Source organism: Vulpes lagopus, chromosome 1 (genome assembly GCF_018345385.1).
Source record: "Vulpes lagopus strain Blue_001 chromosome 1, ASM1834538v1, whole genome shotgun sequence".
NCBI classification, from domain to species: Eukaryota; Metazoa; Chordata; class Mammalia; order Carnivora; family Canidae; genus Vulpes; species Vulpes lagopus.
The window spans coordinates 51,515,223-51,542,967 of NC_054824.1; the positions used below are offsets into that span (position 1 = coordinate 51,515,223).

The 27,745-nt window shown below is 35.9% G+C and overlaps 1 protein-coding gene across 7 annotated transcripts in view; it reads right to left on the reverse strand.

Moving 5' to 3' along the window:
• LOC121490761 (muscular LMNA interacting protein) overlaps positions 1-27,745 on the reverse strand; it is a 254,409-nt gene that overhangs the window by 166,027 nt on the left and 60,637 nt on the right. For 4 of the 7 annotated variants that reach the window (XM_041754791.1, XM_041754782.1, XM_041754775.1 and 1 more), the window contains exon 1: positions 20,344-20,439. The exons of the other annotated variants lie outside the window; for them this stretch is intronic. In XM_041754791.1, the coding sequence (XP_041610725.1) occupies positions 20,344-20,424 (81 nt within the window). In that variant the 5' untranslated portion in view covers positions 20,425-20,439. Of the gene's footprint in view, positions 1-20,343; positions 20,440-27,745 lie in introns of those variants that run through there. 7 annotated transcript variants of the gene reach the window in all.

Sequence of the window (27,745 nt, forward strand, 5' to 3'; positions counted from 1 at the left end):
GCGTCTCCAGGATCGTGCCCTGGGCCAAAGGCAGGCGCCAAACCGCTGCGCCACCCAGGGATCCCACACACAACACTTAATACAGACAGAGAAGAGTGCCCTGTATACAACTGATACTTGTTACATTATGAAGACTAATTCCCATTCCAGCCAGTTGCTCAGATAGAGAGGGTTAAAATGACTGACTTGGAGTCAGAAGTAAGTATTTTAATGGTGAAAGAAAGTTGCTCTGGAGAGAAAGTGAATATAAAAACAAATTAAAGTGAAAAACAGAATAAGGCTGTCAAATATGCTGAGAATGAAGGTAGGAGTATCTTCCTGGAAGGGACTGAGTTATTTTTTTAAGACTAGTAGATTCCAAAAGAGAATAGACATCTTCAGTGTAACTACTGTGCATAACTTCTGTATCTCAACATGTCTTTCTGAGCTGGTTGGTACACTTTATACAGTCGTCTGAGCACTTCCTGCCAGAAGAGACAGCTAGAGGGCTTATTACTGATGGAATAGTTGAGAAAGATCCCTCAAGGATCTGATTCCCTCTGATGATGGGAAGGCGAAATGTGAGCCCTGCTTTCATATTTCTTCACACGTTCAGTATGCAAGAGCACCAGGAAAGAATGATCAGGAAACAAAACATGGAGAGATTATTCAACTCACTTGCATCTCTCTACAAATGATGCTTCTAAAATCCCTATTTTAAGAGGCTATTTAAAATGGTTACTTAAAGTGGGGAGAGGTATTATCAGTAAAATTTTAATGAGAAAATTGAATTTGGTGGTATGGGCTACATGAAGACCCTACTGCTGTTCAATTCAGAGACTAAAAACAAATGGACTGGGTCAAGTCCAATTACATTCAGAGAATATACTGATGGCCTGATTCTGTTACAGACAGGCCCATAGGCTTTTTTTGGGGGGCGGGGGGGAGGATTGTGTTTTTTTCTACAAGAAAGTTCTCAGTTTATTGTATTCCCATAGTTTTTTTAAATGTTTAATTTTGGCAGCAATACAAACTAAATGCTTTTTAAAAATAGGTTTGTTCAATAGAAAATTGAGTTTAAAAAATAAACTCAACATATGGACTTTATTTAGGCTTTTAGCAAATTCTTCAAGTATATTTGGTATTATGAGACAGGTTTTGCTTTGTTTTTTGAGATGCTATTTCAAGGGGATTCTGATTCTAGTTCCTGAAAGATTCAGATGGTCAGGGATAAACATTCTAGAAGGGACAGTCTCGAAATTAGAGCTATGCTACATGCACTGTCCATAAGAGGTAGTAAGTCCTGAAACCCACGTGCTTGAGCTAACCCGTAACTGCTTGAAACTGAAATATATATTCAGTCACATTCTGGACTCCATTAAGAGAAAAAGTACTGAGGTGTCTGGGAGGCTCAGTCAGATAAGCTTCTGCCTTTGGCTCAGGTCATGATCCTGGGGTCCTGGGATGAACCCTGCCTCAGGCTCCCTGCTCAGCAGGGAGTCTTCTTCTCCCTCCCCCTCTGCTCTTCCCTCCATTCATGATCTCTCTTTCTCTCTTTCAAATACATAAATTAATTTTTTAAAAAAGAGAGAAAAAGTAAGGCTTCAAAAGCTGAGAGTAAAATTACCTTGTGGACTTGAGAAATAAAAATAACTGGGTAATTTAAAATTTAAGCTCACTTAAGGTAAATCCCCATAGTATTTATGTCTGAAAATAGGTATTTTTGCCATGTTGAAAATTTATTGTTAAAGGACTTCTCTGTTTAATAATTGAACTTCTATTAACTCAGCATCACTAAGGTGTAGAGAATCTCTGCAAATTCATACATGCCTCTTCAATCCTGAATCAATTTATTATTAATTAACTAAAACCATTAGAGAAACTTAGATGTCTTTGAAAAGAAAGGTGCCCATGTTACACTTTTGAATATACTTTTGCTATGGGAACAATTGTTTTCTTCAAAAACACCATAGTTTTTTCTAAATATTTTCTTTTTTTCCTTTTTTTTTTAAGATTTTATTTATTTATTCATGAGAGAGAGAGAGAGGCAGAGACACAGGCAGAGGGAGAAGCAGGCTCCATGAAGGGAGCCCAATACAGGACTCAATCCCGGGACTCCAGGATCATGCCCTGAGCCAGAGGCAGGCACTAAACCGCTGAGCCATCCAGGGATCCCCCTTTTTTCCTTTTTTGATTCCATTAAAACATTTCAAATTTTTCACTATTGGCCTCAAAATACATGTCTTATTTGGGGGAAAGGGAGAACTCTTAACTAAAATATTGTAAGGAAATGTACTGAATTACCACCCATAACTTAAGAATGAACATGCCCATTAAAAAAAATCATTCCTAGTAAGTCAGTGTTGCCTATCTTGTTGAGGATACAAAAAGCACTTAAGTGTTTGTTAAACATTTATTGAAGGGAAAGTCTCAGTCTCAAGGTGTTAGTCTATCTCAATTTAAATAATCTTTATGTACTATCATAGGGCATACTGGGACAGTGGTCTCCAAGATTTTTTAAGTATGCACCTATTAAAAAAATAATTTGGGTACATATTTCCACTACACACATATTTATTTGTTTATTTGTTGGTTATCTTGTGCAAGGACTCCTGCAAAAATGTGTCATATAAAATATGCACCTAAATGGATACTGAAATGGTGAAAATAAAAGTTATTACAGATTAATAATTTATTCTGCTGCCCTAATGATTAACCAGACACCACCACTGAGCTGTACTTACCCATTTTGAAACAACTGCAATGGGTATAATTTCAGCTATTCGACATGATAGCTGACTTTTGATACAATGTTTTTTGAGCTTAACATGGACAGGTAAACAACACCCAAATTGAGAAGTCAGCTTGCCCGAACATGAGAGACACAGATGTGCTTCAGGAGACATTCTTTGATGCCCCTGTAATTTAAAAAGTAGGCTAGAGAGGAAGTGGGGATAGATGGATGGCATTTATCTCCATGTATAAGGTTAAATAATGACAGTCTTTATGGCTGGTCACGCTTTTTGGCCTCTTTCAATTCTGGCTTCAAGATTGTCTCATCTGCCACAAAACCCCAGGGAAAGCAAAGAAGGGTAAAACAAATCAATACTTTGCCAGTCCTATATGTATGTGCTTTGCCCTGTCCCTCAGATCTCCCACTTAGGCCATATCCTTACCTCATTAACTGAACCTCCAGCAACTGAGCAACTGACCTTTGACATATTCAGCACGTTTGGTATCTCAAAGACCTCACAGAAGTTCCTTTCTTTTCCTCGGATTTTTTCAGAAAAGATAAACTATTTTACCTCCATTCTAAACTAAATGAGTGAAGTCTGGGAAACACATTAGCATGAACATATGAACATTTCCTCTTTGGAACAAGAGCTAAAGTGAAATAATACCCTGGTTCTTTCTGACGACTCCCAAAGAGAGCTGCTCAGCTCAAGAAGTTGAGTTCAATAAAGAGTAAGTTCAGCCCACCCAGGTGTTTTCCCTGTAGACACATTCCCCAAGTAGAGCTTTAGGCTCTACAGAAAGTCTGGTTGCCGTCTGGCAGATGGGCCTTCTGGCAAAGGGCAAGGATCTTACACTGCAGAGGAGTCCAAAAAAAGAATTTCCGTCATAAGCATCTGAATATATCTTGTGCTTTTTAAAATTTTCCTAATCAGTTCAGTAAATAACAGCATCACCCAGGCCAAATCTGCTTTCTTTTATTTAGGCAAAGTAATATTCTTCCAACAAATGTCCCCATGTGAGTTGAGAGCTTGGGTTCTCTTCCTTCTCACTGTCACACACTTCTGAGAGCAGTGGCCTCATGTTGAAGAAGCAGGTGCACTCAGGAAAAGCCACTAAGAACTTTCAAGGGTGTCCATACTTAGCTGAAACTTCTTGGCTCCTTTCAGTGCATTATTCCCTTTTGCCCTTATTTTTCCTTCCTGATTTCCTTTCTATTTCTTTTTTTCTTCAAAAAGCACTTTCCTTTTATTTATTTATTTATTTGAAAGAGACAGAGAGAGAGAAACCATGAGCCAGAGGGGCACAGGGAGAGAGAATCTCAAGCAGACTTCACAGTGAGCATAGAACCCAACACGGGGCTCGATTTCATGACCTGAGATCATGACCTGAGCTGAAACCAAGAGTCATATGATTAACCAAGTGCCCCAACACTTCCTTTTCTTGAAATAATAAATTAAACAAATAAGTTATGTATTAGAATGTGATAGCACTGACAAAAAAATAGTGTGAAAATGCTTAGGGAGTGTGCCAGGAAGTAGAGATAGGAGCAAAACAGAATTAAATAAATTGGACAGGAAAGTCACCCAGGTGACTTTTAAGAAGAAACTCGAAGGAAGTAAGGAAATAAGCCATGCTGGTATCTTGGGGGAAATACTCCAAGAAGAGAGATTAGCAAAAGCCAAGACCCAAGTTTGGGAGAGAATCTGTTTGAAGAATAGAGTTTGGTGTGGCTGAGGATGAGTGGTGCCAGGGAAGAGCCATAGAAAGATAATACAAGAGTATTTAAGAAAAGAGGCTTGACTGCTGGGGCCATTTAGCCATTATAGAGACTTCCATTTTTATTCTGAATGATATGGAAACTACTGGAATATTTGGAACAAAGCAGTCACATGATTTCATTGTGCTTTGAAAAGATCATTCTGGCTGCTATATTAGGAACAGAAAACAGGAAATGATGAAACACAAATGAATAAATTGATTACTTAAAATGGGGAGAGGAAGGAAAAGCAGGAGGGATACTGGAAGAAGTGTACTTCTCCAAGTACACATTTTTTGTATAGTTTTGACTTTTGAAATCATACTAATGTTTTATGTATTTGAAAAACTACATAATTATACAAAATTAACAACAATGGGAAGGTATCCTAAAAGTGAATATAAACAGCAACAACAACAACAAAAAATTTAACCTAATCAGATATAGAATTGACAACATAATCACCCAAAGGAAAACAAAAGAAATTAATCCAAATAATGTTTTAAGTTTAATTTAGATATCAAAAAAATGCAGGAAGTATCAGCATACAATTCAAGAATTTATAAAATTAAATATAGCCTTATAGTCATCTCCAGCTCAAGAAACAGCCTCACCAGTATCCTAGAACCCTCATCCTCCCCTTTTAGTCACCATCCCTCCACCAAGGCTAATTGCTATTCTGACTTCTAACAGCATAGATTCATGTCACATGTGTTTTTTCTTAACTATAAATGAACTCAGCACAAACTTTTTAAACATTATATTCACAAAATTAATCCACAGGGTTGTGTGCAGTTGTAAATCCTTCACTGTGGAAGGAAGCAGATAAAAATATGAAGAGGGACGATAAGGAAGAATCCTAATCTTTTGGATATTAGAGATAACAATAAAAACATTTGTTTTTTATAGTTTTGTCTGCTGAAAGCACCTAGAGGCAATGATACCCCAGAAGCAATAAACACATAAGGTACCCAAATCATGATTTCTGTTTGTCATGTATCCCTAAAACTAACAAAGGATGGGGAAATGACCAATTCCAAAGTTGAGTCAAGAGAAATGCAAGATGATATTAAAAATTACACATACATCCATAACTAGATGGGGTAGGGAGTACTTCTGTATATGCTGGCAGCAGAGTGCCAACTAAAAATAGAAGCAATATTAGAGTTAAAAAATCATAACTTTGGAACTCTTGCTATAATGAGTGATTCAGGGAAGAATCCTCAATGAATTCCAAAGCCATCAAGTAAGCGTTTGTGTAGGAACAGGATATATGTAGTCTCAAAGTATTTCCTCATAGATCAGTTATTAATTGCAATAAAGAACACAATGCCTTTACAATAGATAAATTGTATCAACACCACCTTAATCAAGTGGCCAATGTTAACATCAACAATAAATGAACAAACTAAAATCATGTGCCTTCCAATGTGATATGATAAGAACAATATATTACTTATATTTCATTCTGTTCAAAAATAATCACCTGAATCTAATCATGAGGAAACAATCCAAAAAATAAATTCAAGGGCTACAAAAAAACTATTCTGTACTCTTCAAAATATCAATGTCAGAAAAGACAAAGAAAAGCTAAGAAAATGTTCTTTATAAAGGAAACAAAAAAGACATCTAACTATAACATAGGAACCTGGATTGCATTCTGGATTGAAAAGAAACAATGCTATAAAGGACAATGTTATAAAGGACAGTGCACTAATTTTGCACTAATCCAGGCAAGAAAGGAGGAGTTTGGGACTAGGGTACTAGATGTGGAGGAAGTTAATATAGAACATACGTTGGAAAATCAGTACTGTACCTATGGTAGATTTCCTAAATTTGATAACTATAACGGGTTATATAAGAAAATATTCTTATACTTAGAAGATTCATGCTGAAGTATTCAGGGATAAAATATCATGATGTTCACAGCTTATTCTCAGTTGGTTCCCCCCCCCAAAAAAATGAAGAAGATGATGGTAGGTAGGTAGGTAGGTTGGTAGGTACAGAGAGAGATATATATATAAAGCAAATGTGGCAAAAAGTTAAATAATTGGTGAATCTAGATGAAGGTATTCAGTGTTCATTGTACTTTTCTTGGAACTTCAGCTTTGATTTTTTTAATAAAAATATAGAAATATGAAAAGAATATGTACAAAAAGTTAGTACAAAATATACCTATATTGAATCCAACAAATCACAAATATCACTTTTCAATGTGCTATAATGAATTCTTTGTTAGCCTGAAACAAAAATACACCTGAATTATCACTACTTTCTTATCTTAAATGTACAGTTATTTAACAATAGATACTCACATAGGCTTATTTTAATTAATTTATTATGACATCGGGGCACCTGGGTGGCTGTCAGTTAAACATCTCCCTTGATTCAGGTCATGATTCTAGGGTCCTGAGATCATCAGCCATAAATAAGGCTCCCTGCTCAATGGAGAGCCTGCTTTTCCCTCTCCCTCTGCTGCTCTGTCTGCTTGTGTTCTCTCTCACTGTCTGTCAAATGCGTAAATAAAATATTTTTTAAAAAGTAAAAAATAACGGATTTGTTATGACACAATATTCTAGAAAAGAACAGGGGTGGAGAAATAAGATGCTTTGCAAGACAATAAAAGTTTGCCCTTAAATAAAGAAGAAAATATTCTATAGGGAGACAAAAAGGGAAGCAAGAAGAGTAGGCACAGATTTTGCACTAAGCCAAGCAAGAAAGCATGAGTTTGGGACCAGGATAGTTGCTACTGAAGAAATGAGAATTGGGAAAACTGGATATATTCTGAGACTAGAGCCATGATGAGGCTAATAAACTGCATGTGGAGTATGAGAGAGAGAGGAGCCAATAGTTGTTCCAAAGTTTTAAACTTGAATAAGAAAATAGATTCTTGGGGATCCCTGGGTGGCGCAGCGGTTTGGCGCCTGCCTTTGGCCCAGGGCGCCATCCTGGAGACCCGGGATCGAATCCCACGTCGGGCTCCCGGTGCATGGAGCCTATTCTCCCTCTGCCTGTGTCTCTGCCTCTGTGTGTGTGTGTGTGTGTGTGTGTGTGTGGCTATCATAAATTTAAAAAGAAAAGTAGATTCTTGTGTAAGAACAACCACTGGTAAGTAGCTCCATACACAGTGACCACTTCAGAGGAAAAGAAAATGAGGCCTTCTGGGGTATTGGTGAGGTTCTATTTCTTGATCTGGGACATAGCTATATGGTGACATCACTACAGATCCTGTGGACATTAGAAGAATAATAAATGCATATTGTGAATAACTATATACCCACAGATTTGATAGTCTAGATTAATGGACTAATTCCTGGAAAGACAATTTTCCAAAATTCACATAAAAAGAAATAGACAATCTGAATAGGCCTATATCTATCTATTAAAGGAATTTAATCATTAGTAACCTTCCAAAACAGAAAGCACCAGCCCAGGTATGTTGACTAATGAATTCTATGAAACATGTAAAGAAGATATTATACCAATTCTTTGTAATCTCTTTCAGAAGATAGAAGCAGAGAGAGATGCCTGTGTCTCTGCCTCTCTCTGTGTCTCTCACAAATAAACAAAATCTTAAAAAAAAAAAAAAGAAAAAGAAGAAGCAGAGAGAATACTTCTTAACTCGGTCTATGAGGTCAAAATTATATTAATACCAAAACTAGATAAAGACATTATTGACAGAAAGAAGAAAGAAAGAAGAAATGAAGAAGAAAGAAAGAAAGAAAGAAAGAAGAAAGAAAGAAAGAAAGAAAGAAGAAAGAAAGAAAGAGAGAAAGAAAGAAAGAAGGAAAGAAAGAAAGAAAGAAAGAAAGAAAGAAAGAAAGAAAGAAAGAAAGAAAGAAAGAAAGAAAACCACAGGCCAATATCTCTCTTGAATATGAATGTGAGAATCCTCAATGAAATATTAGCAAATTGAATCTAACAATGTATAAGAAGAACTATACACCATGACTAAGTGAGATTTATCCCAGGTATGCAAGGCTAGTTCAACAACCAAAAATCAATAAGTGTAATCCATCATATCAATAGACTAAAAAAGAAAAATCACATGATCAGTAGATGCAGAAAAAGCATTTGACAAAATTCAACATATATTCATGATTTAAAAAAAAACTCTCAGTAAGCTAGGAATAGAGGAGAATTTCTTCAACTTGATAAAGAATATCTACAAAAAACCCTACAGCTAATAACATACTTAATGGTGAGAAACTCAGTTTTTCCACTAAGTACAAGGTATGAGGTAAGGATGTCCTTTCTTACCATGCCTTTTCAACATTGTACTAAAGTTTCTAGTTAATGCAATTAGAGAAGAAAAGGAAATAAAAGCTTCACAGATTGGGAAGGAAAAACTAAAACTCTTTTTGTTCACAGGTGCCATGATTGTCTATATAGAAAATCAGAAAGAATCAACCAAAAAACAAAAAATCCTGGCACTAATAAGCAGTTATAGCAAGGTGGTAGGATACAAGATTAAAATACAAAAGTCAGTTGCTTTCTTATATACCAGCACTAAACATGTAGAATTTGGAATTAAAAACACAATACCATTTACATTAGCCACCCCCACCTATAAGATACATATATACAAATATAACAAAGTATGCATAAGATCTATACGAGAAAAACTACAAATTCTGATGAACAAAATCAAGAAACTAAATAAGTGGGGAGATACTCTATGTTCCTAGAAGGAAGATTCAACATTGTCAAGAGGTCAGTTCTTGTAAATTTGATCTATAGATTCAATACAATCTCAAGCAAAATCCAAGAAAGTTATTTTGTAGACATGAACAAATTTCAAAGTTCATATGGAGAGGTAAAGACCCAGAATAGCCAACAAAATATTGAAGAGGAAGAAAGTTGGAGGACTGACACTACCTGACCTCAAGACTGACTATAAAGCTGTTACAACAGCTTTATACCAATCAGTATAGTATTGGTGAAAGACTTGACAAACAGTTCAATATAACAGAATATAAGAGCCCAGAAAGACCAATAAATACAGTCAACTGATCTTTAACAAAGGAGCAAAGGCAATAGAGCAAATCTCAACAAATGGTGTTAGAACAACTGAGTATCTCCATGAAAAAAAAAATAATAAATCCAACACAGACTTGCACTCTTCACAAAAATGAACTCAAAATGAATCATAGGCCTAAATGTAGAACTCAAAACTACAAAACTCCTAGACAATAACATAGGAGAAAATCTATATGACCTCAAGTATGGCGATGACTTTTTAGATACAACACCAAAGACATGATCCATGAAAGAAATAATTGCTAAGCCTGGCAATTAAAAAGTAAACTTCTGATCTGAAAAAGACAACATCAAAAAGATGAGATGACAGGCCATAGACTGAAAGAAAATATTTGCAGAAGACACATATTATAAAGTACTATTATTCAAAACATACAGAGAACACTTAAAACTCAACAATAAGAAAACAAACAACCTGATTTTTTAAATGGACCAAATACCTTAACAAACGCCGCAGCCAAATAAGCCAAATAAGCAAATGAAAAGATAACTTCACATCATATGTCATCAGGGAAAGACAATGAGATACCTCTACATACTTATTACAATGGCCCAAATACAAAAAACAAAAACAAAATTGACAACACCAAATGCTAGCAAGGATGTAGAGCAACAAGTACTCTCATTTATAACTGATGTGAATGCAAATGGTATAGCTCCTTTAGATGGTAGTCTGGTAGTTTCTTACAAAAGTAAACATAACTCTGCTATGATCTAGCAATCATAGTCCTGGGTATTTCCTCAAAGGAATTAAAAACTTATGATTAATAGCAAGATCTCATTCTTTTTTGTGGCTGAGCAATATATATAAATCTTTATACCATCTCTTCTTTATCCATTCATCTAATGATGGAAACTGGGGTTGCTTCCATATTTTGGCTATTGAAAATAGTGCTGCAATAAACATAGCAATGCATATATTTTTTTGAATTCATATTTTCATTTTCTTTGGGTAAACACCCAAAAGTAGAATTACTGAATCATATGGCATTTCTATTTTTAATATTTTGAGGAACATCCATACTGCTTTCCACAGTGGTTACACCAGTTTACATTACCAACAGTGCACAAGTGTTCCTTTTTCCCCACACCCTCAGCAACACTTGTTATTTCTTGTCTTTTTAATTGTAGCCATTCTGACAGGTGTAAGGTAATATCCCATTGTGATTTTGAGTTACATTTGTGAAATAAGCCAGGCAGAGAAAAACAAATACTAAATGATTTCATGTCTCTGTGCAATCTAAAAAACAAAACAAATAAACAAACATGAAACAGAAACAGACCCACAAATATAGAGAACAAACTGGTGGTGGCCAGAAAGGGGGGTGTTAGGGGGATGGGCAGAATGGGTGAAGGTGAATGGGAGAAAAAGGCTCCCAGTTAAGGAATGAGTAAGTTACAGGGAGAAAAGCACAGCATGGGGAATATAGTCAATGATATTATAATAGTATTGTATGGTAACAGATGGTAGCTACACTTGTGGTGAGCATAGCATAGCATATAAACATGTTGTACACCTGAAACTAATATCATTGTGGATCAACTATATATAAATTAAAAAGTCTACACAAGAAACTGCATAGAGATGTTTATAGCAGCTTTATTCATTATTGCCAAAACTTGAAAGCAACAAAGATGTCCTTCAGTAGGTGAATAAACTGTGGTACACCCAGAAAATGGAGTATTATTCAGTGCTAAAAAGGAATGATCAAGCCATGAAGAAACATAGAGAAAACTTAAATGTATTTTACAAAGTGAAAGAAGCCAATCTGAAAAGGCTATACACTATAGGATTTCAACTATATGACATTCTGGAAAATGCAAAACTATGGAGATAGTAAAAAGATCTGTTGTTGCTAGGGGTTGATAGAAGAAGAGATGAGTAGATAGAACAAAGAGGCTTATAAGGACAGTGAAAATACACTGTATGACACAATAATGACTGATACATTCATTATATATTTGTCCAAACCCCAAGAACATACACCACCAAGAGTTAACCCCTAGTAACCAATAGACTCTGTGTGATTATAATGTATCCATTAGATTTATCAATTAAAACAAATGTACCACTCTGGTGAGGGATGTTAATAATGGGAGAAGCTATGGATGTGTAAGGGCAGTGGGTATGTGAGAAATCTCTGTATCTTTCCCCTCAATTTTGGTATAAGCCTTAAATTTCTCTAAAAAAATAAGTCTTCAATATTTTGAGAAATGGTTAAATAACTTCTCATAGGGTCATACACCAAGCAAATGACAGATCTAGAACTCAAATCCAGGTCTTTCTGGCACTGTGATCTTAACCATTAACCTACAATGCTTCTCAGAGTTATGCCTCTCAGAGATGTCATTGGGACAGTAGGCTGGAATCTGGAGAGAGGAGAGAATGGAGATGAAATTCTCCGTTTACCTGGCCATGTCCTATAGCTATCCATTTAAGGAACTCCCATGTAGAGCTTGGAATTTACTAATAGTGAAAAGTCTCACATGGATGCAATTCCTAGTCAATAGTTATCTACAGCATAAGTACAATGGATTTAAAATCAGACTACTGTACCTTCAAGAAGTAGGTGTTTGCTACAAAGTCTGAACACATTTCTAGAGTAACTTCTGGCATCATCTTAAAGAAGCTTCAAGTCTTAGCACTTAACATATACAGACAATATATGTCTTATTACAGACATATACAGACAATAAGTACGGCAATACGTCAGACAATAAGACAATATTGTCTATACAGACAATAAGTACGGCAAAGTCAAAATTTTACAGAAATTCACAATGGCTGAACTTCTGGAATAAAAATTCACTAGTCAACTGCCCCCTTGACTCTGAGATAAAAAGCCTTTTTCAATAATCAGGATATATTGGGAACAGTTATAGCTATGCTGGGAGAATAAACTGAAAAATTAATGAAAATGGACTAAGCTTCCCAATTTGAGAAATCCTAGAAGAAAAAAATACCTGAATTTACAAGGCAAAGAGTACTTTTCTCTCCTTCTTAACCAAATAGAAAAGTTCTCAGATATTGTACATGTACAATATCCACCTGCTAGAAAGTATAGAAAAACAATCAAGTCACTCAGGAATGCATTCATGGTAGATTAGATAAATCTTCTCCCTATCTTATTTCACTTGCATCTAGGTAATGTGACCCTGATTGCATGAGCAATGCCTTGCAAATAAGCTACAGGAACATTCAGTACCCATTTATTATTCCATCATCATAGGTTTGACCCACCCAACAGTAAACGTAATTAGGTACACCACCATAAACAACAATGCTATTTCCAGTTAGTGCTGTGGATCACTTTTGCTTTCAAAGGAGACTATTGGGGGGAAAAACAGGTAATAAAACTTTATTATTAGCGTGCTAAGTTTCACCTGAAGAATGTAGGCATGTTTGGATGCCAGGTTAAGAAAGAGGGAAGGCAGAAAAAGAGAGAAAGTTCAAGGAAGGACAAAGGGGGGAAATGAGAACTGAGACTTCTGTATTTTGTAATCCCAATGCATAACTAAGACCAGGTTAAGAAGTTAGAATCGCATTTTCAAATGTATTTCAAGATCAAATCATTCAAATCATGATACCTTTTTACATTCTCCAGTTCTTCCTACTTAAAAGTCTCAAAATTTTTAAGTTTATAACCTCAAGTTTAGTCTTAAGAAATAGCTACTGCTTAAATGAAACAATTCTTCAAATTCATAGCATTCACTCTAACCTACAATTTACGTTAATTATTTTTTATTATATAAAGTCATAGTAAAATCAATTTTTCCTGTAGCAAATCCAAATTTGAGCATGCATCAGTCCACAGCTAATTTAACATCTGCTGTCTGCTACCATTAAAAACAATCATGTCAACTAAAACATAGCTACTGCGATATAAAACAAGAAACACAAAGACGGTACCCAGCTATTGTTGATGTCAAAGGTATGACATGGTGACAAAAACAAGGAATTTCAGTAACAATGCCAGAGAACTCACAGCACATTCAAGTCCAACGTACCAGCTGCACACAGAGTCTGGTGCCACGTGTCAAACTAGCAGATGTCAAGGAAGCAGTGGTTGTAACGACAAGGTCAGTGTCAGCCAATAGAACTCATTGACAAACACTTGCCTGTGTCAGCTGCTGATATTGATGAATTGCAGAGATGACAAGGCATTGTGCAATTATGCCCTCCTTACTCTCTGCTTTCCCAACAACACTGGACTAGAAATAGCAATGCATCTGTTATTTCAACCCCATCTGAATATATTTACCTATTTCAACCTTAGCAGTATTCTAAGAGATATTTGCCTAGAAATTGAGGGAAGCCCTATTTTTAAGGTCAATAAAAGGGTCTAATCTGAAGTGGTTGTAAAAATGTCACTGTTTCAAGTGATATGAATATAAATATATTTGTGTGTATGTATGTATATGAACAAGTAGATGTACATGCCACAAGCCAAGATTGACAGAAACACCTTCAAATTGAAAGTCTTAAGGAAAAAAACTCAAATCTACAACAGCATCTATATTAAATTAAATGGCACTCACAAGTCAATTCAAGCAATTTTACTGGGTGTTACCTATGCTGGGGACTAAGGAAATAAAAAAGAAAAAGTCTGTTCCTGTTTTCACTTGAATTCATACCATTATGAGAGAAAGAGATAGACGATAGACAAACACAAAATATTACACAATGAATTAGCTACTATGTTAATCAGTAGATGGAAAAAATGCTATGCTAATCCATAGATGGGAAGAAGATATTTGCAATACCTAAAATCAAAAAAGCTTTTGTAAGTCAAAGATACATTTTAAGTGCTCTGTAAAGCAGCTTTAAAAAATGGAATAATTAGTAAATTATAGGAGTAGGAAACTCATAGAACAAGGAATATGAATGCCAAAAACAAAACACAAAAAGGCATTCATTCTTCCTAGTAATCAGGAAAAAGCAAACTAAAACCATAATGAAATATCATTTCCTACCCACTAAATTAGCAATACTAATTGTTGGCAGGATCTGGAGCAACAGGTAATGTTACATATAGCTAAAAGGAGAGTAAATTGGTAAATCCACTTGGAAGAGCAACCTGGCAATATCCCAGAAAAGAGAATATAGGCTACTCTAAAACCTAGCAATCTCATCCATAGGCATATACTCTAGAGAAACTCCTGCACCTGGCCCAATAAATCATGTATGTAAATATTTTCCTGATGCTTTACACGAGAGGAAAAGAAGAAAACAATCTAGGTGCCCATCACTTTAAGAATAAATAGATGAGCTATCTCTCCAGTGAAATAGTACAAAGCAACAAATTATCCAAATTATACATATCAACATAGCTATAGCTTACAAACATAATATTGTGAAAATAAATTATAAAAAAGGCTACTATGATATAATTCATGTAATATTTTTAATGCAAAACAAATTATATATAATTATATAGATTATATGCAATATTAATATAAAATGCTCATGAGAATTACAAACACTAAATCCAGGAGAATATATTATGGACAAGATTGAGAAGAATAAGGTAGAATGGGGTAGACAAGAAGTTTCCATTAATCTGGAAAGTTCATTATTTCTCTTTGTTACATGTCGGAACTATATTAACATACTAATAAGCTCAAAAACACAGCTGAAGGAGCAATCAGTTCTGCTTCAAGATAAATAATACTGAAATCAAAATGAATACAATTATTGTGAATCAATATGAGCATCAAAAAATCTGTCATGGAGAAGTCAAGTGTCTTAAAATTTCTTACAAAAATATTTTGACCCAAACGCTCATGTAGTGTTCCCACTGCTTTCTACCCATTTGTTTGCAATTGAGAGTCTGAACATAGATACTAATATCAAATACTCTGTGTAATTTTCACAAACATGGAAGATTCTCTTTCCACTGCTACCAATGAAGATCTGGGAATGTTTAAGAATTATGAAGATAGCACCTTCCCCAGGATCCTCCTTAAAATTAAACTGCTGGACAGCAACTCACTTTCAGGACAAAATCTTTTCTATGATATAAGTAATGCTTGATCACACCAGTGGGTGGTCGAGGAGAGAGCCTTAAAGAGAGAGAGATTTTATCTGTCCATTGACTCCTCTATGCATTGGTTCATCAATGCAGTTAACCAATATTTATTGAGCACCTACTGTATTCTAGGCACTGTGTTGAGCAAATGAAGAGAGATGAATTAGACATAATCCTTGCTTGCAGGAAGCTCCCACAGAGACTAGTGAATATAAGAGGCCACCACAGAGTGACAGAAACATCAGTGCCAGAGGAGACCATGGGTGTTGGGGAGGCTGATGCCAAAAATAAAATAAGATTAAGCAGCCCTTCACTTGAGTCTTGGAGGGCACTTCAGACAGAATCATAAAATTATAAATCTTACAGTTGGAATATAGCTCATTTGCAACAGATTCTGTGAGCCCGGGTTAAGGAAGATCAGGGAAAGCAGGGCATAAAAGGAGGCGAATAAATGTTCTTTCATCCACAGGGATGACTGGTGCGAAGGAAGCAATCAAGAATAATTGGTCTGGCACAAGTTAAAAAGTATATTTTCGAAGTTTTTTCTGGTTCTTTGGGTAGCTGACATATGCATATACATGTGTGTGTGTATGCATGTGTGTGTATTTATGCATAATTTTTTCTCAGGTAAAAATTTATACATCTATCTATAGAGATAGATAAGTAGAATTTAAAGGTTAATAAAAGGGGCTAATCTGATGTGGCTGTAAAAGTCTAATATAATAATATTAGATATATAAATTTAAATATAAATATAAAATATAATTTTTTTTTCTGAGAAAGTCTGAGCCCTGAGAAAGGTCAGGGCAGGAATAAGGTTAAACAAAGAATGTACTAGGTGTTCTGCATAATAAAGTAAGGACAATTTTCAGGCTTCCAATATAAAGAAGGTAAAGGAAGCAGAGGATCTGAGGAAAGATATGTCAGGGCTCTAGGATGAGAATGACCAAGGAGAAGGGGGGCAGCTTTGGGAAGGGGCACTGGAATTCTAGGGGTTAGGAATTATAATAAGGTAGGTGGCCAGAGCCCATGTGAAAAAAGCCCCACAGCTGGTGATGGCGGAGATACTTCTAAGAACAGGATATCTAGTACTCAGTATTAAGTTACCTGCCACCCTGTGCTATGCTATATAATCCACCTCCACTAACTTTCTAACCTTCTGTACAAGTCAATTGCATATGACAGCTCTGTGTTAGCATTATTTGGAGGAATGCAGTCAGAGGGATCATTTCTAATGACTAAACAACGTGAAAAGAGATGTGACAACTAGAGGCAGGGTTGAGGGTCCATGCAAGAAGAAATGGGGAACAAGAGGTTCTATGAAACAGCTTACATGCTTTTGGTGAATCTTTTCAAAGATCCTGATTGCTCAAGACTTCCCACAATATGGGGGAAGGAGAATCAAGCCTACTTATTTGGAAGTTAAAGGTAAAGTTGATATTTCAGAGCTGAAGTATTTTTGAAATCCAAGATATATCAGCTACTCTACTTATTATACATATATTATATATATATATATATATATATATATATATATATATATGCAAAAGGCTATACTGATAAATTCCAAAATGTTTACAGTGGTTTACAGTGGTTTTCTCTGGATAATAATGGCATGAGTAGGTATAAGTATTTTCTTTCTTCCTTTTGTTGGTTTGTTCTTTCTTTTTGTTTTCTTATATCTAGTCCCAAAAAATATACCAAAAGCTTAGGATGAAACAACAGAAAGAAAACCTATCACTAAAATACAGAATAACCCCAAGCATGTTAAACTTTTCCTATCATGATTTGAAGAAAACATACACCCACAATAAAAGTATTCTTCCCATGCTTGCATTAAAAAGGTGTTTTAAGAGTAGACATTCGACCAAGATTCACCAATAAGGTACTGAGAATTACCTGCTAGAAGTGTTTGCATTTTTACATTCTAGCAGTATCCAGTATAAAACATAGTATGAGCTAAAACTCCATTTACTAGAATATGCTTCAGTGTGTTAGTATGCCTACTTAAATTTGAATTTCAGATAAATACCAAATAAGTTCTTAGTATAATTATATCCCAACAAACATTTAGTATGAATAATATTTTTAGTATAGGTATGGTCCAACTCTTTCATTTGCCATGTTTATATATACTAAAAAAATTATTTGTCATTTATTTGAAATTCAAAGCCAACTGGGCCTCTTGTACTTCTATTTCCTAAATCTGGCCACACTATTTCTATGCCTTGTGCCAAGACTATAACAAGTGCTAGTGCACTACTTCCACTACTTACCACCTGTGTAGTATTTTATAAGCACAAATTTTTAGGGAGAAAATAGAGAAAATGACTTGATTACAATCCATTTTCAAGCACTGTTCACTGAATCTGTGAAAGTCAGAAGGAGTAGGAGTTTCAAGGCTGCAGCTTTGATACAACAAAGAACCCCCTGCCTGTCAGGAGCCATAAATGGAACCAGTTGAAACATTTCTGCCAAAATGACAGTAGGTCATGTGGGCATACAACCTATTCAGGTCATGATTGCATTTTTCTGTTAAACTGTTGAGTGAAAATGAGAAGGACCTAAGACCAGAGCCAAGTGGATTCCGAATAGAGAAAACTGTTCCTTTTGACCCACATGAAAAGCTATTTTCTCATTAATGAAAAATGCTCCATAACCTTCAATAATAGTTTAAATAATCCAACTATCTGTCTGGCAGGAAAACATATGTCCCGAGCCGTGTATTTTGAAGACAAATGCTCTTGATTGAGCTTTATCCATCTGCTCCTTAAAGCATTTGCTTGCTTGCAAACTTTATAAATACTGTGCCAAGATCTGCTGGTGTCTAAGTCAAGGCGGCAGACCCGCCTCACTTTTTCATCAGTGTGCGTTGATGTATGGCATTTGCCTTTCCCTAACATTAATAAGACTCTGGCTGCTGTAGACGGTGTGGTTTTAAAAGCCTCTTGCACTTTTTAATTTTTTTAAGGAAAAGTTGAGCTTGCGATGTTTTTCAAGCACGATTACTCCTAATAATTATTTTGAAGATTGAAACTTTTAACACAGTCCATTTTCTATAAATTCACCAGCAATGGTATAAATCAGGGATCGATGACTAAGAACCACAGACCAATTCTGGCCTGCCATCTATTTTGGAAAATGAGATTTTATTGAAATGCAGTCACACATTCATTTACATATTGTCTTTCACTGTAACCAACAGGGTTGAGCGCTGTTCTAGCCTCCAAGAGGACTGATCATTCTCCTGGGGCTGATTCAGATATGTTCAGGATAGTATCACAGCCTTAATAATTCAGGCTTTATATAACGAAGAGAGACGAAGTCTGAAAAATGGGCAGTGTAAAAGAGCCTGGCAAAGCAACATGAAGAATACGTCCAATGAAAAGGGCCCTCACCCCGCTCAGGGTAATGCAAAAGGCATTCTCAGTAGATCATAAACTTCTGTCCTTTGCTGTTGGTAGATATAAGAGCTAGGAAACAGTAATCCAGTTGCTACAAGAATCAGATTAATGATTCAGTTTGATTTTCTTTCTCCTTTTATCTTTGTAAAAATAAAATCCATTAAAGTTCCAGCCTCTGACAAATCCTACCTTTACCCCCAGAAAACAGCAGGCTAAATCAAGCCTAGAAATAATACCAACTAGTCTCAATGATCAGTAGTTTTACCCCATTTGGGGAATATAGAAGATGCACATTTTTCATGCAGGGCTATATTAGATGAAATTGTATTCAGGCTTCGATCCTGGCAATACCTCCAGGACGCTATGCAAAATGTATTATTTGAAGCTTGGAAAAGACCACCTAGAGACAATCTATTGGGCTGTTCTTCATTTCCAGCAGGAAATCTTACAAACATCAGCTACAGACATGCCTTATTTCAGAAAATGTATGTGTTGCATTGCATGTCTATTAATTAAATACCACTTGCAGTGCCCTAGAAATGCTTTCCTCCAAAAACCTGGCCTTTCCAAATTATAGATCCAAAAATCTCTCCATTGCATTTGCAGAGGGAGGAGCAGTGAAGGTACCAAATGCTGTTCTGTTTCGACAAAGCCCAGAGACATCAACCCAACTTAAACCGAGTAGAAAAACACATTGTCCACACATTGCAGATAGCTGCACAGTCAGCACATGATTTTCAATGAAATTTCTGATTATTTGGGGGTGTCTTTGAGCAGGTGAATGGAGATTATAGGGATGGGTCTTGGGTTTCTCCACCAAAATCAGCCCTTGGTACCTCTATTCATTGTAAGCTTATGGAGGAAGGAGGAACTGGGTGGTTGCTGGAAAGGTAAGTGCTTCTTTTGAGAGGTCAGAAACATATCATTCTGATGCTCCCCAGAGCAAGAGTCTTTAGTAGGCTAAAAATCAGTGAAATAATTTACCTCATTGTTGCACAACGTTCTGTTAGTTAGTTAGTTAGTTAGTTAGTTAGTTAGTTAGTTAGTTAAAGTAAGCTCCATACCCAGCATGGAGCCCAATGTGGAGCTTGAACTCACAACCCTGAGATCTAGATCTTAGCTGAGATTAAGAGTCGGAGGAAGCTCAACTGACTGAGTCACCCAGATACCCCATAAACAACATTCTTAACTGGGATCCAAATTAATTTCTTCCTTCCCTTTGCACCCTTGGCCAGCCATAAAAAATAATAATAAAATGGTTCTGTATGATGAAATATATATATATTCAAATTTCCTCTTTTAAGTGTAGTGAAATTTGAGGGACCAATGCAAGTCTTGGTTGGGCTTTGTGGATGGACCTCTAGGGTTATTACCTTGCAGACTCCAGAGAAGTACCTACCTGTGAGGCAGCAGTTTTTGGTGCTGGGCTCTCAGGGTCACTGGAAAACTGCCTTAATAGCAGAGGAGACCAGGAAGCCATAAGTAATAAAAGAGGAAACTGCTCTTTGTGAGATCTCTCTGCAGTGATATCTTACCTTGCATTCTGACTATGGACCCATCTAAGAAGTGGTGAGGAAAAATAGTGCTCTAACTTTTTTAAAAAATTACAGTCTATAAACACATATAATGAAATCTCTAAATATTACAGCTATTAATAATGATCACTAATATTTATTGAGTAATTGATATGTGCTAAGCAACATGGTAGGGATTTTCAACATTTACCAGATTCCTAACAGCAATTCTATTTCTAACTGTCTCGTAATTAAAAGTTGCTTTAAAGAATTCAAATTGGTAAAAGTTCTGATGTGCTTATTAAAATTCCACAAGCCAATCACAAATCCATCTGCACATAGTAGACAAAAAAGTAAGGACAAATAAGCATAAATCACCTTGAAAAAATTCAGTAAGAGGCACATAGGCATTTCTCTGATTATTATTCAGGGGCTTAGGAATTTTTTTTCTCAAGTTAATATAGCAGCTGTGCTTTTGCCAATGAAGAAGTCAGAAAAATTTAAATTTATGAGCAAATTTAAGAATTTCTGTCTATAATAATAAGTTCCATTTATTGGCTGTTTTACTGTGCACCGGGTGTTTTACATCATGAGTGTCTAATCCCTCACAGCCCTGCAGGCTTTATTTTATTTGACAGACAAGGAAACTGACTACTAGCCCAAGGTAGCATTACTAACAAATGACAGTGTTGGCCTTTGAACTTGAGATTAATGTCCTCAACCTTGGGGCTCATGCATTGATGCTACTCGGCTTCATCAGCCCTGTGAATGCTTTATAGCATTCACAGGAAATGTATGTAAAATGTATGTATGTATGTATGTATGGAAACTATGTAAAAGTTTCCAGTATGAACCCTGGAAAAAAAGACACACTCATTAATTTTCTTGAATTAAGCCTAACCCAGTCTACTTTCACTTATGTGCAAACGTCCTCAACCCAAAATATCAAAGTATTCATCTTTCAGGAAGACAACTGAACAAGGATAACTGCACATTGATCAAAAGGGATATGTCTTTTAAAGTGAGAACATGAGAGCCAAAAGAAAAAAAAACAAAACAAAACAAAACAAAAAAACATGTTAGGGCTTTGATTTCATTTTTGCTCAAGAAAGGAAACCAATCCCATGCCCATTCACCTCCCAAACCAAGTCCTGAGGCTTGCGGTGATTAGCAACAGAATTCTCCCATTCTGATTCAATTCACACATCTGCAAAGTGTAAGCAGGTCCCAGAGCTGAGCACTCAGCACTACTACACTACTATAAAATCAATTAGGTTTTCCACCCATCACAGCAGGCACATCGTGGGAGCCATTTATCAATAGCGCTTCAAAAAAAAAAAAAAACTTATCAACTTCAAACTAACAAGATTGCAAAGTTCGCGGAAATTTAGATTTTAAAACTGCTGAAAACATTACCTAAGAAAGTGTGTTGGCTCAAAAGCCAAAAGAATGTCTGTGAGGAGGTAAACTCCTGTTGGTTTAGCACAGATTAAAAATGTGAATTCATGAATACTAGCCCATTTATTGCCAGCTTGTAAAAATTTTTCATTATAAGTTGTGGAATGAATATCTGATAGCAAGCCTGAAAATAAGTAATTAAATATAAGTTGTAGGTGAACCAGATGCATCTACATTTATTTGCATCTCTGCTAGAAGAATTTAAAATTCACACTCTCATGAAAATTTCAGATTCAAATTATATTATGAATAACAAAGATTAACATTAATTTCAGATCTGTGGCCTAGCCTCTAGGCCAGTGGTTCTCAAAGTCTGCTCTGGACCAGCAGCATGGCATCATGCAAATTCTCAGGCACCACCACAGACTTGCTAAATCAAAAACTCTTAGGAGTGCGGCCAAGCAGTCTACGTTTTAATAAATTTTTAGGAAATTCTAAAATTAGAGAATCACTCTTCTAGGGCCCATATGGTTTACAAGAATTGGTTAGAATATGTGCTTTTAGGACTAACCAAAGAGGGATCCCTGGGTGGCGCAGCGGTTTGGCGCCTGCCTTTGGCCCAGGGCGCGATCCTGGAGACGCGGGTTCGAGTTCCACGTCGGGCTCCCGGTGCATGGAGCCTGCTTCTCCCTCTGCCTGTGTCTCTGCCTCTCTCTCTCTCTCTCTGTATGACTATCATAAATAAATAATAATAATAAAAAAAGGACTAACCAAAGAAAAAGTAAACTACAGCAATTCTCAATTTACAGAAACTAAAAGTTTACATGTGGGGCACCTGGGTGGCTCAGTCGGTTAAGTGTTTGCTTTCAGGTCTGGTCATGATCTAGGGGTCCTAGGATAAAGTCCCACTTTGGGGCTCCCTGCTAAGAAGGGAGTCTGCTTCTCCCTCTTCCTCTGCTCCTCTCCTTGCTTATGGTTTCTCACTCTCTCTCTTTCTCTCAAATAAATACAATCTCTAAAACATTAAAAAAAAAATTACTTGCAAGCTACTTTGCTGTTGTTTCTCCATAACAATGTACTAAAATTCTCAGTCAAATCCACAAAGCCAATTTAGCTTCTAAAATTAGAGCTATCAGATTGAAAATTCAATTTAATAAGTACTTGTAATAGAACATCCTTCTAGAAGTAATAAGGCAAAGCAGAAAGCTGGCACATGAGGGTCAATTTACTACTCAAAAAAGGCATTCTAAATCCACTCCCACAGCCCTCCTACCCCTCCTTCTCAGCTAACTAACCTGGAAGAAGAAGACAGATCAGAAATTAGGCAAGGTTGCAGAGCAGCAGTTACAGAGACTGAGTTCCCTCTGGCAGAAGGAGGGCGTGGGTGATGACCACTGCCATTGGAGCTCTGATAATGTGTGGCACCCTTGAGGGAGGGAGGGGGGGAAGGAGGGAGGCCAAAAGTCTCCAGGGATTTCAAGGCTAGAAGCTGACAAATCAACAGCAGCCCCAGAGGCAGAAGAAAACAGAATGTTCGGAAAGCATCTGTTTGCATCTATGGGCTGTTTGTTACTCAGGCATTTGTAAGCAGAGAGAAATAAAATCCATCACTCAATACACTTACACAAAATATTCACAGAAGGATGGAGAGCATGATTAATTCTGATGAACAATTTAGACAAGACTTTTTTTCTGCTCTGCTTAAGGGTTCTCAAACAATATCATAGTGGCATCCCAATGTAATCCACCCGTACACTTCAAGCGGCAGAATCCTAGAAAACTCTGAAACACAGTTATTAACAAATGGACATGACCATAAACAGTGACTCATTACATTTGAGATTTGGCAGAATTTAGGTAACCAGGACTAGTTTAATGCTTAAGCAGAAAAGACAGATGCCTAAATCATGGGATTTAACTTCAATGGAAGGGTCTGTGCCCCCAAATTATAACATATGGCTCAAGAGGTCAGATGAATGTTATCTACAAAGAAGGTACCTTGGGGAGTCTATATGTTTATTTAATGTTTCTGCCAGTCTTCAAACTTTTTTTTGAAATCTCTTTTAGGGCAACCTGGGTGGCTCAACGGTTTAGCGCCACCTTCAGTCCAGGGCCTGATCCTGGAGACCCGGGGTTCAAGTCCCACATCAGGCTCCCTGCATGGAGCCTCTCTTTCTGTGTGTCTCTCATGAACAAATAACATTTTTTTAAAAATGAAATCTCTTTTAGAATTAACTTAAAAATTAATTTATAAAACATCGAAAACTGGTTTTACAGCCTTAAAGTTGCACCCTTTTTTTTTTTTTTAAATTCTAAACAGGTTGCTTCATCATGACTTTGACTCTTCTAAAAATAAAATCTGCTATTGAAATAATAATTTATCATGGACTCAAAAGATTAAGAATCTGTCTACAAAGAAAATGGAGGAAGAATTTTTCCCAAGGAAGTTTCTGGAGCTAGAAATATTATGCAAATGTGATTATACCCATGGAGATGATAACTTTGATAGAAACAGCATTCATGCATGTTTAAATTTGTCATATTTATTAAAATATATACTACTATTACAGCAAAAATAAAAAAAAGTCCTGCCCATAAAAGTGCTTGAAAGTCTATTATTATAAATTATTTTTTGTAAATAATTTCTTCTTCCTGATCTTATTTTGAGATGCAAATGCCTAAGAGATAAGTAATATACTAAGCCACCTACAATTTGTAGCAGTGGTTCTTAATTCTATCCAAAATGTTCATCTTAATTCCATTCACGAGATCCATTAATAGAATTCAAGGTATCCATTATGGGAAAAAAATAGTACATTTTATTTTCATTAATCTCTAAATGCAATTCCTTCTTTTATAAATGCAATTGATCAATCACTGTAGACTTAGCACTACCTGTGATTTGAATACCTATAAAAATTGTAGGTATTTTTATATCATAAGTATTACAGATATAGCAAAATATCACTGATCACTACTTTTAAATTACAATGGTTATTAGATATATCTCCAAATCTTGTTATTTAATGAATGAAGAAGCACATATTACTGTGTCTCAGTCTTTAAAAATTTTTGATGTCTGTATTTCAATACAAATGGTTTCCTTTATTGTATGTATTTTATAATATGCATGTAAAAACAATATGCTAAGAAGGGGACCATCAGCTTCTTCAAACTGACAAACAGGTACATGGCTCCAAAAAGATTAGGAATCCCTATACTATGCATTGAGTTCATTTATTGTATTTATTTTCCCTAAGACCAGGGCAGCAAAAGGTTATAAGATACTATAGTAACTATTGAAAAGGATCCTCAAAGTTAGAAGGCAGGTTTTACATGTAATAAATTTAAACCACCCTGCCTTTTCCAGAAACAAAAGAAGCACCATGGTCCTAGAAGCACATTACATAACCTGTCAGCTTGGAAATCATTAGCTGGCTATACCTACTATGTCTCTGTGACCAAAATGTTATCAGAGCATCTCTGCTTAAAGTAATATAATTAGCGTTATTTAGGATATCAACCATGGTTGATATTCTTTTCCCATAGTGGGAAAAGAATGAAATGGAAATCTGACATTATACCAAACTGAGTCTCAACATGATACTAAGTAAATGAGAAAACTGAAAAAGAAACAACAGACAACCTACTGAGGGGGAGAAGATATTTGCAAACGATATATCTAATAAGGGGTTAGGATCCAAACTATACAAAAAACTTATACAACTTAACATCAAAAACAAATAATCCAATCAAAAATAGACATTTCTCCAAAGAAGACATGCAGATGGCCAACAGACACACAAAAAGATGCTCAACATCTCTCATCATCAGGGAAATGTAAATCAAAACTACATGAGATATCAACTCACATGTGTCAGAATGGCTTAAATAAAAAACACAAGAAACAACAAGTGTTGGTGAGGATATGGAGAAAAAGGCATTCTCATGCACTGTCAGTAGAAATTCAAACTGGTACAGCCACTATGGAAAACTGCATGAAGGGTCTCAAAATATTAAAAATAGAATTACCATATGATCCAGTAATCACACTACTGGGTATTTACCCAAAGAATATGAAAACATTAATTAAAAAAGATATATGCACCCCTCTGTTTATTGCAGCCTTATTTACAACAGCCAAATTATGGAAGTACCCAAGTGTCCTTTGATAGATGAGTGGATAAAAATGTGGTAAACATATACAATAGAACATTACTCAGCCATAGAAAAGAATGAAATCTTGCCATTTGCAACAACATGGATGGATCTAGAGGGTATAACGCTAAGTAAAATACGTCAGAGAAGGACAAATACCATATGATTTCAATAACACGTGGAATTTAAGAAACAAAAGACACATGAACAGGAAAAAGAAGAGACAAACAAAAAAACAGATGCTTAAATACAGAGAACAAAGTGGTAGTTACCAGAGGGCAGGTCAGTGGGGAAATGGGTGAAATAGGTGAACGGTATTAAGTGTACACTTCATCATGATGAGAAATGAATAGTGTATAGAATTATTGAATCACTATATTGTACATCTGAAACTAATATAACACTGTATGTTAACTACACTGGGATTAAAAATCAACCAGTCAATAAATAAATAAGAAGAACCAACAAAAATAATGAATGAGGCAGGACAATTGACTTGGGATGAGTTGGGTAGCTCTCTCTCCACAATAAAGCAAAGCAGTTGTACAAAAGTGTCAGGAATAGTTCATCTCTAAATGCTTAACATTAAAGAGTGAAAATAATCACTTGGTGTGGTTTACCTCCAAAATGTACAGAGAGGGTAAAAAATGGAACAAAATGAGGGACTGTATTAGTGGTGGACATATTACATTGCCTCAAAGATTTAAAAAATAGGAAAACAGATTGCTGAGTAAACCAAAACTTGAACTCAACCACTTCACATTTTGCCAGTGTTTTTTTCATGATAGTTTTCTAAAGAATAATATTTATGAGACATGGTATCAAAGAGTAATAAGATGTAGTTTAAGCTCCCTTTGTACTTCAGTTCTACTATACCTGAAACATAAATACAGCTGTTTTGAGGGGTGTCCGGGTGGCTCAGTCTGTTAGCAACCCCCTTTTGATTTTAGCTCTGGTCATAATCTCAGGGTCATGGGATCTAGCCCTTCCTTGTGCACTGTGCTGGGCATAGAGCATGCTTAAGGTTCTCTCTCCTTCTCCCTTCTCCCTCAGTCCTTCCCCTCTGGCTTGCATGCATGCACTCTCTCTGTCTAAAATACATACATACATACATACACACATACATACATACATACATACATACACACAAATGATTTGAGTCTTTTTTAAAAAGACATATTTTCTGAAATTTTTTTAGTATTTCAATTAATTTTGAAATAAAAAGCATTATACTTATCACCAAGCAATTATAAAGGCCTCTGCCTGGACATATATATGTAAATATATTTGGGTTATTTATCTGTAGTCATCCCAATGAGAAAGATTAATTCACTTAATTGGGAAGGAAAGGGTAACATTCACTCAGCAATCTTGAGATTATCTCAAGAAGAAACAAATAAATATATCTCCTAGTTCTAATAAGAAAATAAATAAAGGTAGAAAAAATTAACCTTTGCTGAAATTGTGATCTCTGGGCTGCAGACCTGGAGACACAGTGAGGATTCTTAGGTTACTTGGAACACTGTTAAATATAAAGTGTCTCATCAAGTATGTTCCTGTATTAATCATAGCAATCAACACTATCCAGATGACAAACACCACCTAAATCTTTATAGGTAATGGTAGGAATGCAGAGGACATCTATAATATTGTCTCTTCTCTACATGTTTCTCCACCTCTAGCCCCCTTCCACCCTGTCTACTCTGAGAGTTGACATGTTCTTTCATTATT